The following is a 16,911-nucleotide window of genomic DNA, read 5'->3' on the forward strand; positions in this document are numbered from 1 at the left end:
GTTTTTGTCTGCACCAGAGCTGGTTCTGGACATGCCACTCTTCTCTGCTGACATGAGTAAGAAACTTCAAGAACTATCTTTATAATACTTATCTATTAAGTGTCTCACTATGTAGCCTATTTGATTTCGTAACTGTATGTTGTATATGGCGTTTACTAATTCTTATGGCAAATACTTCTATGAATACTTCACGAATAAGTACGTTATATAATTACCCAGCCGTTTCCACCCAGTTCGTAGTGCGCCTCAAATTTTTTGCTCTCATGACATTTTGGTATGAGATCGTAAACCAGAATAAATGGAAAAGTTTCCCTGTGTAAAACTTCTAATCGTCGTATGAACGTTTGAGTATAACTTTCGAGTTAATTACACTTGCAGTACAGGCCACCGGCTTACAAATTGCATGGACGTGCAACATAGGCAAACATCCATAACCCACATAATATTGTGTTAGTCCAATTCAGGGACGCAAAATAGCTGCAGCTCGTCGTGGTGGCCGGCCGTAGTGGCCGAGCGGTTCTAGGCGCTACAGTCTGGAACCGCGCGACTGCTACGGTCGCAGGCTCAAATCCTGCCTCGGGCATGGATGTGTGTGATGTCCTTAGGTTAGTTAGTTTTAACTAGTGCTGAGTTCTAGGGGACTGATGGCTCAATAGTCCCATAGTGCTCAGAGCCATTTGAACCATTTTTTTGTCGTGGTGTGGATTCTAAAATTCCTTGGTATGAAGCCTCTGGCGAATGGTAGGAAATATTTACAATCAAATGAATCGCACCATTCCTTTGGATACGAAGTGATGGTGAGTTCTAACACATTCCAAATGTGTTAGACACGAGGAGGACCGTAGCTGACCATAGGTCGCAGCTTGGAATTTTTTCCGACGAATGAATTTTTCGTGCTGCTATCACGATCGTGCTGCTTATAAATTCAATACTGATTTGACATGATGTATCTAATTAACGAAGAAACAAATATTACCAAAATATATTTCTGCATATTTATGAATGACTTGAATATTCATATCAGTAATTATTGTAAAACGGTATTTAAATATGAAAGTATTACATATCGTTAGGCAACCCTATTAGAATCTGTCCTCGCGTCGAAAACACAATAAGACTAAGAAAAATATAGGAAAATCTAATAATTTATCATGCTGTACGTAGACGATAACTTATTTAACCGTTCTACGAATCCCACTGTGAAAAGACAGCGCTGTTTACTAACTTCATAATAATTCTCTCTTAACTGATGATTGTCATTTACATACCTCTTTCACAAATATAATAGTACACGGCATTCAGCTATTTCCAGTGTTTAACACTTTACATCTTTACGAAGCTGTTTGCTGTAGTTTATTGTACGCCCAGGTGACAAGCGATATGCACACACGGTCGGGTTGTACGATCGCCGTCCGCGTCAGAGAGCTTCTCTCCGGGCTTGGGGTTTTCCCTCTTCCACCTCCTTTCCGGGCCCCTCTGCGTACACCCCCGTGGTGTGTGCCTCGCCCTTGCCTTCGGCTCGAATTGGCACAGGGCCCGAAGGACTCAGTCCCTCCGGAGGCCTTCCGCCGCCGCTTTTATTCCATCCTAGCCACGTCTCAGGGCTCTGGCGTGTTTTACACTGACGGTTCGATGGTTGCTGGCCGTGTCGGTTATGCTCTAACTCTAGGGGACCATTACGAACAACGATCCTTGCGGGCTGGCTGCAGCGTTTTCGCTGCTGAGCTGGTCGCCATCTTTCGTGCCCTAGAGTATATCCACTCCTGCTCAGGTGAGTCCTTCGTTATCTGTAGCGACTCCCTGAGCAGTTTACGAGCTATCGACCAGTGTTTCCCTCGCTCTCGTCTGGTGATGGCTGTCCAGGAGTCCCACAATGCTCTTGCCCGTTGCGGACGCTCTGGGGTCTTTGTGTGGACTCCAGGCCATGTTGGGATACCCGGCAATGAAAATGTTGACCGCCTGGCGAAAGAGGCCACCATAAACCATCTCTGGACGTTGGCCTCCCGGAGACTGATTTGCGAGCCTTCTTGCGCCGCAAAGTTTTTGCGGTATGGGACGCTGAATGGCGCAATCTGACCACACCCAATAAACTCCATGCTATCAAGGAGACAACTGTGTGGCGGTCATCCATGCGAACCGATCGCAGAGACTCAGTTGTCCTTTGTCGGCTCCGCATTGGCCACACCCGGATGACGCACAGTTATTTACTGCGTCGGGAGGACCCTCCTCGATGTCGCTGCGGGTCGGCTTTGACGATGGTCCACATTTTGTTGGCCTGTCCACTTTTAACTGTGCTCAGGCAGACGTTTGCGCTGCCTGATACGCTCCCTGCCCTTTTAACTGATGGCTCTGCTATGGCAGGCTTAGTTTTGCGTTTTATTCGGGCAGGGGGTTTTTATCATTTAATCTGATTGTTTATGTTTTTTGTGTTGATTCTGGCGTTTGGCCTACGATTTTAGACTGAGTTTTTTAATGTGTTTCTCGGTGGTTGGCTTTTCCTTTTTTGTCTCTATGGTCGGCCAACCACTGTCACACTCTGTGAGATTTTAATTCGTTTTGTCTGATCTCTGTCTGAGTTTTTCTTGGCATGTGTCGTCTGCCGTCTTTTCTGTTGTTGGTTTTTTATTCTCTGTGGGTGTTCTTAGTCTTTGGAAAAAGGGACCGATGACCGTAGCAGTCTGGTCCCTTTAATCCCACAAACAAACCAACCAACCAACCTACCTACCTATACAGATAGTGGGAGTATCGCATACGCATGATATAATAGGGCAGTGGATCGTCGGAGCTGTCATTTAGACTCGGGTGATTCATGTGAAATGGCTTCCGATGTGATTACGGCCGCAGGAAAGGGATTAAGACTTTGAACGCGGAATGTTAGTTGGAGACAGACGTGTGGGACATTCAATTTCGGAAATAGTTCGGGAATTCAGTGTTTTGCAGGGTCAAGAGTGTGACGAGAATATCAGATTTCAAACACTGACACTCACCGCGGACGACCCAATGGCCGCTGGCCTCCGCTGAACGGCCGAGAGCAGCGGAGATTGCGTAGAGTTTCAGCGCGAAGACAAGCAATACTGCGTGAAATAACTGCAGAAATCAATGTGGGACGTACGACGAACGTATCCGTTAGTAAAGTGCGGAAAAATTTGACGTTAATGGGCAATGGCAGCAGACGACCGACGCGAGTGCCTTTCGTAACAGCATGACATCGCCTGCAGTTCTTGTTCTGGGCTCGTGACCAAGTCGGTTGGACCCTAGCCTTTTAAGTGGGCGTGGCGTATATATCCGTCCATGCTCTGCTATTGCACAGTGGGTTCGACGGATATATCCGTCCGCTGCGTTCTGTGACCAGTAGCTAGTTGGAATGACGAGTTATCGGCCTGCCGTTTACACTGTGGTATTAGTTGAGCTTCGTCCACTAGATGGCAGCTCTTGTCACGCAACACAGCCTGTTCTACGCTAGTTATAACATTGTCCACCCGAGCGCGCGTCGAGAAAATGCGTCCTGTGAAGCAGTCGCAAAAGCGCGCCTTTTTCGTCTGTGTTTACCGCAGCGTTAGTGAGTGACCTTTTGCAATGGCGAAAAGAAGTCGTTTATCAGGTTCGGAGATTGAGAAGCTGCTTTTAGAAAGTGACAATTTCAGTGACAGTTCTGAAAGTTTTCAAGATACAAAAGTTGAGGCTAGTGAAAGTGACTTCGATCCAGAAACATTTGACGACGAGACACTACTGCAGCAGACAGTACCTAGTGAATTTGTGCGTGCTAGTTCAGTTCGTATTCAATATTTGTTCAGTGGTAATAGTGGTACAGTTGTGCCTCTACAACAAAACGATGTGATGAGTTGTTTTATGTGTTTAGTGGATGATGCTTTGTGCACAATGATAGCTGAACAGACGAACTTATATGCAGAACAGTTCATAGCTTCTCATCCCAATTTAGCAGCACGCTCCAGGGTTCACAGTTGGCAGAATACTACACGCGACGAGGTAAAAACAATTATTGGAATGCTTGTACTTCAAGGAATTCTTCACAAACCAGACCACAAAATGTACTTTTCACAGAGGGAATCAGTTGACACACCTTTCTTCAGGAAAGTGATGAGTGAAAAGCGGTTTCATCTTCTATTGAAGTTCCTCCACTTTGCTGACAATACCTCATATGATCCACTAGGCACTATCAGCAGAAAACTATTCAAAATTCACCCCATTATGGAGCATCTGCGGCGTAAATTCAGATCAGTGTACATGCCAGAAAGGAACATCAGCGTTGACGAATCGTTGTTGCTCTAGAAAGGATGGCTTGGATGGAAGCAATATATTCCATCAAACCGTAGCAGTATTGGCATCAAATTGTACGAACTCTGTGAAAGCAGTTCCAGGTATGTATGGGACTTCATTCTTTACACTGGAAAGGACACTAATTATGGTAGCCACTATCCAGACGAAAAAATAACCTCTCGAATTGTTTTGGAGCTTGCACACGATCTACTCGGGAAAGGCCACTGTATTTATCTTCACAACTTGTACACCAGTAGAGATTTGGTGGACAAAGTAACCAGCAATAACACCGATGTTGTCGGCACAACGGGGCAAGACAGGAAGGGGTTCCCTAACTTCGTAAAAAAGGAAAAAAACTGAAGAAATGGGAGTACATAACAGGGTACAAAGGCAAGCAGATGGTAATGAAATGGAAAGACAAAAGAGACATTGTTATGGTCAGCACCTTCCATGACGATACATTTGTAAATGTAAACTCGAAGAAGGGAATCGTTCAAAAGCCACAAGTTGTCGTTGACTACAACAAGAATATGGGGGGGGGGGGGGGGGGGGGGGGGCGTGGATAGGTGCGATTCTCAATTACAAAGCTACCAGACGGCCAGAAGCAGGCTGAAAAAATACTATCAGAAACTTTTCCACCACTTGTTGGACATTGCATGCTACAATGCATACATTCTGCACAAGAAGCATGGTGGCGAACAAAGTAGAATGAGCTTGCTGATCAGTCTTGATGAACAGTTGACCATATCTTCACCACATCAAGGGACATCAGTAGGACGCCCACCTCGAACACCAAAAGCAACACGCCTTACAGCCAGGCATTTGCCAGACCTTCTGCCACCCACAACGAAGAAAAGACCAACAAGGAGGTGTGTAGTGTGTACGAGAAAAGGCCTTCGCAAAGAGACTTCATACTGGTGCGCAGAATGCGATGTTTCCTTGTGTGCAGCACCTTGTTTTAAAATGTTTCACACTGAAAACGATATGTAATAGTGTGAAAGTACAGTTTTGTTAACTTCAGCAATATATTTTAATTTCCACCCAATATCAATTTAAATTCAACAATGAAAACCCGAAGGAAAACGTGGGAACAGTGTGCAGCACCACCGCGAACGGGCGCGCTGGCGTATATTACCCACTGTGGAAGAGCGCGCGCGCAAACTACCCACTTAACAGGCTAGACGACAGGAAGAGCGTGGCCTGGTCAGATGAGTTCCGATTTCGGTTGGTCACAGCTGACGTTACGGATCGAGTGTGGCGCAGACTCCACGAAGCTAGGGACACCAGTTGTCAACAAGGCACTGTGCAAGCCGTTGGTGACTCCATAATGGTGTGTGGGCAGTGTTTACATGGAATGGACTGGCTCGTCTGGTCCAACTGAACCGCTCATTGACTGGAAATGATTATGTTCGGCTATTGGACGATCCTCTGCAGCCATTCACAGACCTCATGTTGCCAGACAACGATGGAATTTTTTATGGATGACAGTGCGCCACGTCACCGGGGCATAATTGTCTGACAGGTTTGACGGACATTCTGGACATTTCGAGCGAATTACTGATATGAATCCCATCGAACATTGATGGGACATAATCGAGAGGTCAGTTAGTGCACAAAATGCTGCAACGCAACGCTTTCGCAATTATGAACAGCTATACAGGGTGAAAAGTATTTAAATCTACAAACTCTGGGAAGTTGTAGGGGACATCAAATGAAATACGTCACCTAATGTTATTTTTTCCTACGAGGATTATTTAAACCAGTGGAGGCCATATTACGCTCTTCAGTTGTTAGAGGGCGTATTACGCTCTTCACTTGGAGGCAACTGCTGTCTACCAGTGTAGTAGTGCATTGTCTCTGTTTACTAATGGATCGATACACCTGGAGTGAGTACACTGATATGGTTGGTGCGTACTACGTAGCGCACCACAACGGACGACCTGCACAGCGGGTTTATCAACAATAATATCCTAATCGCCGTATCCCGCACCATACGACCTTTGCTGCTGTGTACCAACGTATGCTTGAGACCGGGTCATTTAGCAGATTACCTGGACAGGGACGCCGTCGCACGGTAAGAACGCTGCAATTTAAGGAAGCTGTCTTGCAGCATATGGAGCGGGATCCTTCAATCAGCACTTGTGCAATTGCACGTAACATGGGGACGAATCAGACGAATGTAAGAACAGTCCTTCGAGAGCAATTGTTACGTCCATTTCACTTACAGGGTGTCTACAATCTGGAACCAGTTGATTATCCACCCAGAGCACAGTTTTCGCAGTGTCACCTGGAACAGTGTGAAATGCATCCTACATTTCCGTCCTCATTGTTATTTACCGATAAAGCAACGTTAGGGCGTGATGGAGTCTTCAACATGCACAATTCGCATGTTTGGAGTGAGGATAACCCACATGCCACAATTACTAGCGCTCAAGTGCGGTTCTTCGTTAATGTGTGGGTCAGTGTTGTTGGGTACTGTTTAATTGGGCCGTATCTGCTACCTAGGCCATTAAATGGCAGGCACTATTACAATTTTCTCACCAGAGCATTGCCAGAATTTTGGAAGACGTCCCGCTCCCTACAAGACAACACATGTGGTTCCAACATGACGGGGCGCCGGCACAATTCAGTCGTCGTGTGCGTCGATTCCTGGTCCGACGGTTCCCAGAAACGTCGATTGGCTGAGGTGATCCTGTACCATGGCCTGCTCGATCCCCAGATATATCCCCTCTGGACTTTTTTGTGTGGGGAGAGATGCGCAACCATGTTTACGAAACTCCTGTTGCATCAGAAGAGGATCTGGTTGGCCGGATAGTAGCAGCAGCAGAAGCAATTCAGGATACTCCGGGGGTTTTTGCTCGTGTCAGACAGAACATGATCCGACGGTGTAACCTTTGTTTGCGTGTCAATGGAGGCATTTTTGAAAATCTAATGTAATTGAAATTGGGTTGTGTTAATGTGTTGTCTCTTGGTCATAAAAAATGGAAAAGTGTTTGTTGGTTTAATTAATTTGCCGCCACATAAATCTTCCTCTACCGGTTTAAATACTACTCACAGGAAAAAACAACATTAGGGAAAAATATTTTTGATGTCCCCTGCAATCTCCCAGAGTTTGTCGGTTTAAGTACTTTTCACTTTGTGTAGGCAGCATATTTCTGCAGGGGACTCCCGACGATTTTTTTAGTCGATGCCGCGTTGAGTTGCTGCACTACGCTGGGCAAAAGGTGGTCTCTCACCATATTAGGCTGTAGCCTTTTGTGGCCTCAGAGTAAACGATCGCGATGCTCGTTTGTGCCAGCCCTACAGAACTTTCAACTGCTACATACCTCACGGAGATCCTATTTGTCTGTCGGATGCTACTAGATAAGTTCTGCTACAGAGCTAGCGTGATTGCTTCACAATCATAGTCATTATCAATAACACAGTGGATCCCTTCCAGTACAGTTTTGAATTGTTGTTGTTGCGGTCTTCAGTCCTGAGACTGGTTTGATGCAGCTGTCCATGCTACTCTATCCTGTGCAAACTACTTCATCTCCCAGTATTTACTGCAACTTACATCCTTGAGAAACTGCTTGGTGTATTCATCTCTTGGTCTCCCTCTACGATTTTTACCCTCCACGCTGCCCTCCAGTACTAAATTGGTGATCCCTTGATGCCTTCAGAACATGTCCTACCAACCGATCCCTTCTTCTTGTCAAGTTGTGCCACAAACTTCTCTTCTCCCCAATTCTATTCAATACCTCCTCATTAGTTATATGATCTACCCATCTAATCTTCAGAATTCTTCTGTAGCACCACACTTCGAAAGCTTCTATTCTCTTCTCGTCTAAACTATTTACTGTCCACGTTTCACATCCATACGTGGCTACACTCCATACAAATGCTTTCAGAAACGACTTCCTAACACTTAAATCTATACTCGATGTTAACAAATTTATCATCAGAAATCCTTTACTTGCCATTGCCAGTCTACATTTTATATCCTCCCTACTTCTACCGTCATCAGTTACTTTGCTCCCCAAATAGCAAAACTCCTTTACTACTTTAAGTGTCTCATTTCCTAATCTAATTCCCTCAGCATCACCCGACTTAATTCGACTACATTGCATTATCCTCGTTTTGCTTCTGTTGATGTTCATCTTATACCCTCCTGTCAAGACACTGTCCATTCCGTTCAACTGCTCTTCCAAGTCCTTTGCTGTCTCTAACAGAATTAAAATGTCATCGGCGAACCTCAAAGTTTTTATTTCTTCTCCATGGATTTTAATACCTACTCCGAATTTTTCTTTTGTTTCCTTTACTGCTTGCTCCCCCTGCGGGTCCGGGGTAAGAATAGGCCCGAGGTATTCCTGCCTGTCGTAAGAGGCGACTAAAAGGAGTTTCAACTGTTTCGGCCTTCCATGTTATGGTCCCCCTTGGGGTTTGACCTCCATTTTTCAAAAGTCTACAGAAGTACGAGCCTTTTGGGGAAGGACACCTTACATGGTGTACCACTGGTCCTAAGTGCACTAAGACCTTGGCACTCAGCCTTGCATCGGCGTTGTAACCATACCCACTGTTCCTCAAATTGGGCCTAAATGCCTGATGGGTTGTCCAAGTTACGCCCATAATGAATCTCCATCTGCACCAGCGATCATGATGGACTTTCCATGGCACCAGAAATCCAGCACGGTAGCCAGCCCGTTGTGGTGGGGTCGTCATGTACCCTCTAGGTTGTAGCCCCCTGACAACACAGGGATCGTACTGCCGATACCTGAGCTGCACCCTCCCCACGTCGGCCAAGGAGTAGATGCCCGTCTCCTTGGGGCATCAGGACTCCCGGCAATGGTCATCCTGCCAGGTGGCCTTGCTGCGGCTGGGTGGCGCCCGTGGGGAGAGCCCCTGATCGGAGTGGGTGGTATCGGGGCGGACGTTTTGCAGATGAAACATCAACACGTATCAGGTCGCTCTGCGGCCGAGTCTTTCTAAAGAAAAGGTACCGTTTCTAGTTCTGGTTCTCCTGCCCTTTCCCCCTTGGCCACTCCATGGGAGGAGGGACAGGCCCGCCGGCTTGGGGCGAAGTACTTCCCCCGCTATTTGGTCTGTTCTCGAACCGATGGGGGGACGTTCGCCACCTCCAAGCCCATGTTCTTTGTTCAGCACATTGAGGACATCTTCGGGGAAATCGAGGCTCTCAGCAAGATGCGATCCGGGTCCGTTCTTATCAAGACCACCTCCGCCACACAGTCGGCGGCGCTCCAGGCGTGCGACCGCCTAGGGGACATCCCAGTAACCATTGTCCCACATCTGGCACTAAATAGGACGCAGGGGGTTATTTTTCATCGTGACCTCCTGCTACAATCTGATGAGGAGCTCAGGGCCAACCTGGAGCGCCGCGGCGTGTATTTCGTCCGGCGAGTCCAGCGCGGCCCCAAAGACCGTCGCATCGACACCGGGGCCTTTATCCTCGCCTTCGAGGGGGACATTCTCCCGGAGAAGGTCAAGGTGATGTGCTATCGGGGCGACGTGCGACCTTACGTCCCGCCTCCTATGCGCTGTTTTAGGTGTTTGCGCTTTGGGCACATGTCATCACGGTGTGAGGCTGAGCCCCTTTGTGGCGATTGTGGGCGTCCTCTTCGTGAGGAACATACTTGCACCCCACCACCTCGGTGCATTAATTATCCTGGCGTCCACTCGCCTAGATCCTCAGACTGCCCCGCCTATCAGAAGGAGAAAAACATACAAGAAATTAAAACTTTGGATCGGCTCTCTTATTCTGAGGCCAGGAAGAAGTATGACCGCCTCCATCCCGTGCCATTGACCACTTCGTTTGCCTCAGTTGTGTCCACTCCTTCCGCGGTATCCTCACCCCTATCCTGTCCCCCCTCCGCCTCCTCCGCCCATCAGGGGGCTCTGCCTCCGCCTCCCAAATCCCTCCCTTCCAAATCCTCCTCCCCCGTGGCCCCCACCCCCTCTGCCCCAGGGGCCACCCTTCCTCCTCCTCCTCCTCCTCCTCCCCCTCCTCCCCCTCCTCCCCCTCCTCCCCCTCCTCCCCCTCCTCCCCCTCCTCCCCCCACGCCACCTGAGAAGCGATCCTCTTCTCAGGCAACCATCGGGGAAACGTTCCGGACCCCAGCTTCCGAGGTCCGGCGTTCCAAAACAGACCCCGCGCGTGAGGACCTTCTTCGGGTCCAGCCCACCATCCCTGTGCCTCCTCGGCCTTCCAAGAAGGCCTCAAAGAAGAAGTATCTATCCCCCTCTCCACCCCGGCGCGTTTCGTCTGACGCTTCATCCGTGAGTCGCTGCTCCCGGCCATCCTCAGTTTCGCCGGGACGCTCTGCTGCCAGGCGCTCCGCCGGCCTTTCGTCGGCAAATGATGCGTCCCCTTCTACACAATCAGGGACAGCGGCCGCAGCTGTCGACGAGTCGATGGAACCGGATCCGCCTCCCGTCGGTGGTAGCGTTGTTCCCTCGCAACCTGGCCCTCCGCGACCGTCGAGGTGACCAGCTCTTCCCCCGTCTCGTTCCCCCAACTTTTTTACTAGCGATGGCGTTGTTTCATTGGAACATAAGAGGTATTCGATCTAATCGGGAGGAATCACAACTGCTCCTCCGCCTGCACTGTCCGCTCGTCCTTGGTCTCCAGGAAACCAAGTTGCGCCCGACAGACCGCATTGCCTTTACCCACTATACCTCGGAGCGGTATGACCTCACCCCTGTGGACGGTATCCCAGCTCATGGTGGGGTCATGTTGCTCGTTCGGGACGATGTCTATTACCATCCCATCCCATTGACCACCCCACTCCAAGCAATAGCTGTCCGCATTACTCTTTCTGCTTTTACTTTTTCAGTTTGTACCATCTACACTCCACCGTCATCTGCTGTTAGTCGGGCTGACATGATGCACCTGATCGTTCAGCTTCCCCCGCCGTTCTTATTGTTTGGCGACTTCAATGCCCATCATCCCCTTTGGGGCTCTCCTGCATCCTGTCAAAGAGGCTCACTCTTGGCGGATGTCTTCAACCATCTCAATCTTGTCTGCCTTAATACCGGCGCCCCGACTTTCCTCTCGGACTCTACTCATACCTACTCCCACTTGGACCTCTCGATCTGTTCAACCACTCTTGCCCGTCGGTTCGAGTGGTATGTCCTTTCTGACACCTATTCGAGCGACCACTTCCCCTGTGTCGTTCGTCTCCTGCACCACACCCCATCCCCATGTCCTTCGAGCTGGAACATACTGAAAGCTGACTGGGGACTTTACTCCTCCCTGGCGACCTTTCCGGACCACGATTTTCCCAGTTGTGACAGTCAGGTCGAATACCTCACGGCTGTTATTATCAATGCTGCCGAACGTTCCATTCCTCGTACTACTTCTTCTTCACGTCGCGTTTCCGTCCCCTGGTGGAACGAGGCTTGTAGGGACGCTATCCGTGCTCGACGACGCGCTTTACGCACCTTTCGCCGCCATCCTACATTGGCGAATTGTATTGAACACAAACGACTCCGAGCGCAATGCCGTAGAATCATCAAAGACAGCAAAAAAGCTTGTTGGGCCTCTTTCACCAGCTCCTTTAACAGTTTTACTCCCTCTTCCGTCGTTTGGGGTAGCCTGCGCCGGCTGTCGGGCATTAAGGCCCACTCCTCGGTACCTGGCCTGACCTCAGGTAATGAGGTCCTTGTTGATCCTGTGGCTGTCTCCAACGCCTTTGGCCGCTTTTTCGCGGAGGTTTCAAGCTCCGCCCATTACCACCCTGCCTTCCTTCCCAGGAAAGAGGCAGAAGAGGCTCGGCGACCTTCCTTCCACTTGCTGAATCTAGAAACTTATAATGCCCCCTTTACTATGCGGGAACTCGAACGTGCGCTTGCACTGTCCCGATCCTCTGCTCCAGGGCCAGATGCCATTCACGTTCAGATGCTGGCACACCTTTCTCCGGCGGGCAAAAGCTTCCTTCTTCGTACCTACAATCGCGTCTGGACCGACTGTCAAGTCTCCAGGCGTTGGCGTGACGCTGTTGTTGTTCCTATACCCAAACCCGGGAAGGATAGACACCTTCCTTCTAGTTACTGCCCCATTTCTCTTACAAGCTGTGTCTGTCAGGTGATGGAGTGCATGGTTAATGCTCGGTTAGTCTGGATTCTTGAATCTCGACAACTACTTACTAATGTCCAATGCGGCTTTCGTCGCCGCCGCTCCGCTGTTGACCACCTTGTGACCTTGTCGACATTCATCATGAACAACTTTTTGCGAAGGCGCCAAACGGTAGCCGTGTTCTTCGACTTGGAGAAGGCTTATGATACCTGTTGGAGAGGAGGCATCCTCCGCACTATGCACAGGTGGGGCCTACGCGGTCGCCTGCCCCTTTTTATTGATTCCTTTTTAACGGATCGAAAGTTTAGGGTACGTGTGGGTTCCGTATTGTCCGACGTCTTCCTCCAGGAGAACGGAGTGCCTCAGGGCTCCGTCTTGAGCGTAGCCCTTTTTGCCATCGCGATCAATCCAATTATGGATTGTATTTCACCTAATGTCTCAGGCTCTCTCTTTGTCGATGACTTCACAATCTACTGCAGTGCCCAGAGAACATGCCTCCTGGAGCGCTGCCTTCAGCGTTGTCTAGACAGCCTCTACTCATGGAGCATGGCAAATGGCTTCCGGTTCTCTGCAGAGAAGACGGTTTGTATCAACTTTTGGCGATATAAAGCGTTCCTTCCGCCATCCTTACATCTCGGTCCCGTTGTTCTCCCATTCGTGGACACAACTAAGTTTCTAGGGCTCACGTTGGACAGGAAACTGTGTTGGTCTCCACATGTCTCTTATTTGGCGGCCCGTTGTACACGTTCCCTTAATGTCCTCAGAGTTCTTAGCGGTTCATCTTGGGGAGCGGATCGCACTGTCCTGCTTCGCTTGTATCGGTCCATAGTCCGATCGAAGCTGGATTATGGGAGCTTCGTCTACTCGTCCGCTCGGCCATCCCTCTTACGCTGGCTCAACTCCATCCACCATCGGGGGTTACGTCTTGCGACCGGAGCCTTCTACACTAGTCCTGTCGAGAGTCTTTATGCTGAAGCTGCCGAATTACCATTGACCTACCGGCGCGACGTACTGCTGTGTCGGTATGCCTGCCGGCTGTTGTCTATGCCCGACCACCCTTCTTACAAGTCCTTCTTCGCCGATTCTCTCGACCGTCAGTACGGGTTGTATGTGTCTGCCCTGCTGCCCCCCGGAGTCTGCTTCCGTCGCCTGCTTCGACGATTGGATTTTGGCCTCCCTACCACCTTCAGAGAGGGTTAGAGCCCGACACCACCTTGGCTCCAGGCTCCGGGTCGTATTTATCTCGACCTCAGCTCACTCCCAAAGGAGGGTACTCCGGCTGCAGTGTATTGCTCACGGTTTGTCGAACTTCGTGCTCGCCTTGCCGGTCACACCTTTATTTACACCGATGGCTCCAAAACTGACGATGGTGTCAGCTGTGCCTTTGTCGTCGGGGCCGCCACCTTTAAATACCGGCTCCTCGACCAATGTTCGAGCTTTACGGCCGAGCTTTTTGCTCTCCATCAGGCCGTTCAGTATGCCCGCCGCCACCGCCATTCATTGTACGTACTTTGCTCTGACTCACTCAGTGCTCTTCAGAGCCTTGGAGCTCCCTATCCGGTCCATCCCTTGATTCAACGGATACGGCAGTCCCTCCATTCTTTCGCTGATAATGGTGGTTCTGTCAGCTTTCTGTGGGTTCCCGGACATGTAGGAGTGCCTGGGAATGAGGCTGCGGATTCTGCAGCCAAGGCTGCAGTCCTCCTGCCTCGGCCAGCCTCCCACTGTGTCCCGTCATCTGACGTTTCTGGGGATGTATGTAAGAGGCTTGTGTCGCTGTGGTGGGATGCTTGGTCATCCCTCCGAGGAAACAAGCTCCGGGCAGTCAAACCGCTCCCAACTGCTTGGACAACATCCTCCCGACCATCTCGGCGCGAGGAGGTCCTTCTGACCAGGCTGCGGATCGGGCATTGCCGATTTAGCCACCGCTACCTGCTCTCCGGTGACCCGGCCCCACAGTGCCCTTGTGGTCAGGAATTAACAGTGCGCCATGTTTTATTGTCGTGTCCCCGTTTTAGTCAATTTCGTGTTGTCCTGTCCCTGCCATCTACTTTACCGGATGTTTTAGCTGATGACGCTCGAGCAGCTGCTCGTATTCTGCGTTTTATAACTTTAACTGGCTTGTCCAAAGACATTTAACCTTTTTACTTATTTTATCTGCATCTTTGTCAGGTCCTTCTGGTGTCCCCCATCCCCTTGAGTTTTAACAGATTCCATGTGCTCTAACAACAGTGACTGGGCGCTAATGACCTCAGCAGTTGAGCGCCCTTAAACCCAACCAAAAAAAAAAATTACTGCTTGCTCAATATACAGACTGAATAGCATCAGGGAGAGGCTACAACCCTGTCTCACTGCCTTCCCAACCACTGCTTCCCTTTCATGTCCCTCGACTCTTATAACTGCCATCTGGTTTCTGTACAAATTGTAAATAGCCTTTCGCTCCCTGTATTTTACCCCTGCCACCTTCAGAATTTGAATTACGAACGTTTTATTGCAAACTGATACTTTTCATCATTATCCCCAACAAACAGGCACCTCTGAATTAGGCGATGAGCGTGCTGTCTATGTCTTCCAAAATTTCCTGATCTTCTTGCTGAAGGCCCGCTCTTCTCTCTTGAGTGCTGTTGGTTCCAAACCGAGAATTTTCTGCAAAATATTGTCTCTGTTCCGTATTCAGATCTATTCTTTAACATGTCACCTGTGACGCCAGTTCCCCGAATATCTTTTCCCGTTTCAAGCAACGAATTTTTCTTAACTTTCATTGATATTGCAAGTCGGAGAATTCTTCCAGTTAGCGTGTCACAAAATCATTCTTCGACTGTGATCATAAAATATTAATCGTCTCTTCCCTAAAGTGAAAAATGTTTTCTCAGTATGCTGCTATATTTCCTGAGGTCTCGTAGTCATCAAAGTTCCACTCACAGTCAAGTTTCCTTACAGTTTTTCTTTCTTTTCTAGATTGAAATTATTGATCTATCTCCAATTATCAAAGTTTCTGATGAGCATAAATACTTGATCACTGTTTTCTAGCGTCTTATTTGTGCGTTTCTGGTTATTAATTCTTTCATATGTTCCAGGAGATTGTGTGCTTTTTCTATTTCCTTTCGCTTCTCAATTGTATCTGAATTTAGGGACCCAAGACATTTTGCGTAAGTGAGTTACCAATGATCGTCAACGTAAATACCAAGGCGTTCCTTCACTGTCTGAGCTTCTACGTATCCAATTTGCAGTTCAGCTTTTGCTGCAATTTTATTCAGTTTTTCTAGTGACTGACTCGATTCTTCGCTGTTGTTGGGGAGAATTTCTTGGTCGTCTACAAAGACCAAACCGAGCGAGATGGCGCAGTAATTAACACACTGGGAGGGTGACGGTTCAATCCATGTCTGGCCATCCTGATCTAGGTTTTCCGGGATTTCTGTAAAATTGCTTCAGGAAAATGCCAAAATGGTTCCTTTGAAAGGGGGCGACTTAATTCCTACACCATCCTTCACTAATCAACGTTTGTGCTCAGTCTCTAATGACCTCGTTGTCGAAGGAACGTTAAACGCTTACCTTTTCCTCCTCCTACAAAGACCAAACACTCAAAATCTATTACATTTTCACTTAGTCTGCCAATAGTTATTTCATTTACTACTTTCTCCTCGGTCCTAATTAGTTTTCCAATACAAGATTCAGCACTACGGGTAATTCGATTCCTTGTTGGACTCCCTGAGCATCGTGAGGTTCACATATTTTGCTTACGAATTTAATTATTTAAGTGGTGGTAATATTTGTTTCTATCGGTTATGTTGTTTTTCTACCTGCTTTGAATTCTTCTAATCTGTTGAACAGTGTATGTTTATAGTAATGGGTTTCAAGTCTACAAAGGTAATAGTCTGTTGTAAATAGGTTGTTTAGGTTTTTATATTGGTAACGCCACGTAGCGCTCTGTATGAAAATCACTGGCTGTGCTGTGTGCAGTCTGTGGCTAGTTTGCATTGTTGTCTGCCATTGTAGTGTTGGGCAGCTGGATGTTAACAGCGCGCAGCGTTGCGCAGTTGGAGGCGAGCCGCCAGCAGTGGTGGATGTGGGGAGAGAAATGGCGGAGTTTTGAAATTTGTAAGACTGGATGTCATGAACTGCTATGTATATTATGATTTTTCAACACTATGAAGGTAAATACATTGTTTGTTCTCTATTAAAATCTTTCATTTGCTAACTACGCCTATCAGTAGTTAGTGCCTTCAGTAGTTTGAATCTTTATTTAGCTGGCAGTAGTGGTGCTTGCTGTATTGCAGTAGATCGAGCAACGAAGATTTTTGTGAGGTAAGTAATCTGTGAAACGTATAGGTTAATGTTAGTCAGGGCCATTCTTTTGTAGGGATTATTAAGTCAGATTGCGTTGCGCTAAAAATATTGTATGTCAGTTTAAGCACAGTCATGCATAATTTTTCTAAGGGGACGTTTCACTGTCTTTGCGATACATTTTGAGAGCGGGAAGTGGTTGAGCGCAGGCTCTTTCCGAATACTGGCTGATATTCACCAATTAGATGGTTTGTTTGTGCTTAGTCTCTTCAGTTAAA

The 16,911-nt window shown here is 48.2% G+C and overlaps 1 protein-coding gene across 1 annotated transcript in view; it reads left to right on the forward strand.

Annotated features, from left to right (window-relative positions):
* The first annotated feature begins 3,576 nt into the window (after window positions 1-3,576).
* The window catches only part of LOC124555949 (cell division cycle protein 20 homolog), a 131,164-nt gene continuing 117,829 nt past the window's right edge, over window positions 3,577-16,911 (forward strand). The window contains exon 1 of the mRNA XM_047129998.1: window positions 3,577-3,796. Coding sequence (XP_046985954.1) covers window positions 3,577-3,796 — 220 coding nt within the window. The remainder of the gene's footprint in view (window positions 3,797-16,911) is intronic.

This window comes from Schistocerca americana, chromosome X, assembly GCF_021461395.2.
Source record: "Schistocerca americana isolate TAMUIC-IGC-003095 chromosome X, iqSchAmer2.1, whole genome shotgun sequence".
NCBI lineage: Eukaryota > Metazoa > Arthropoda > Insecta > Orthoptera > Acrididae > Schistocerca > Schistocerca americana.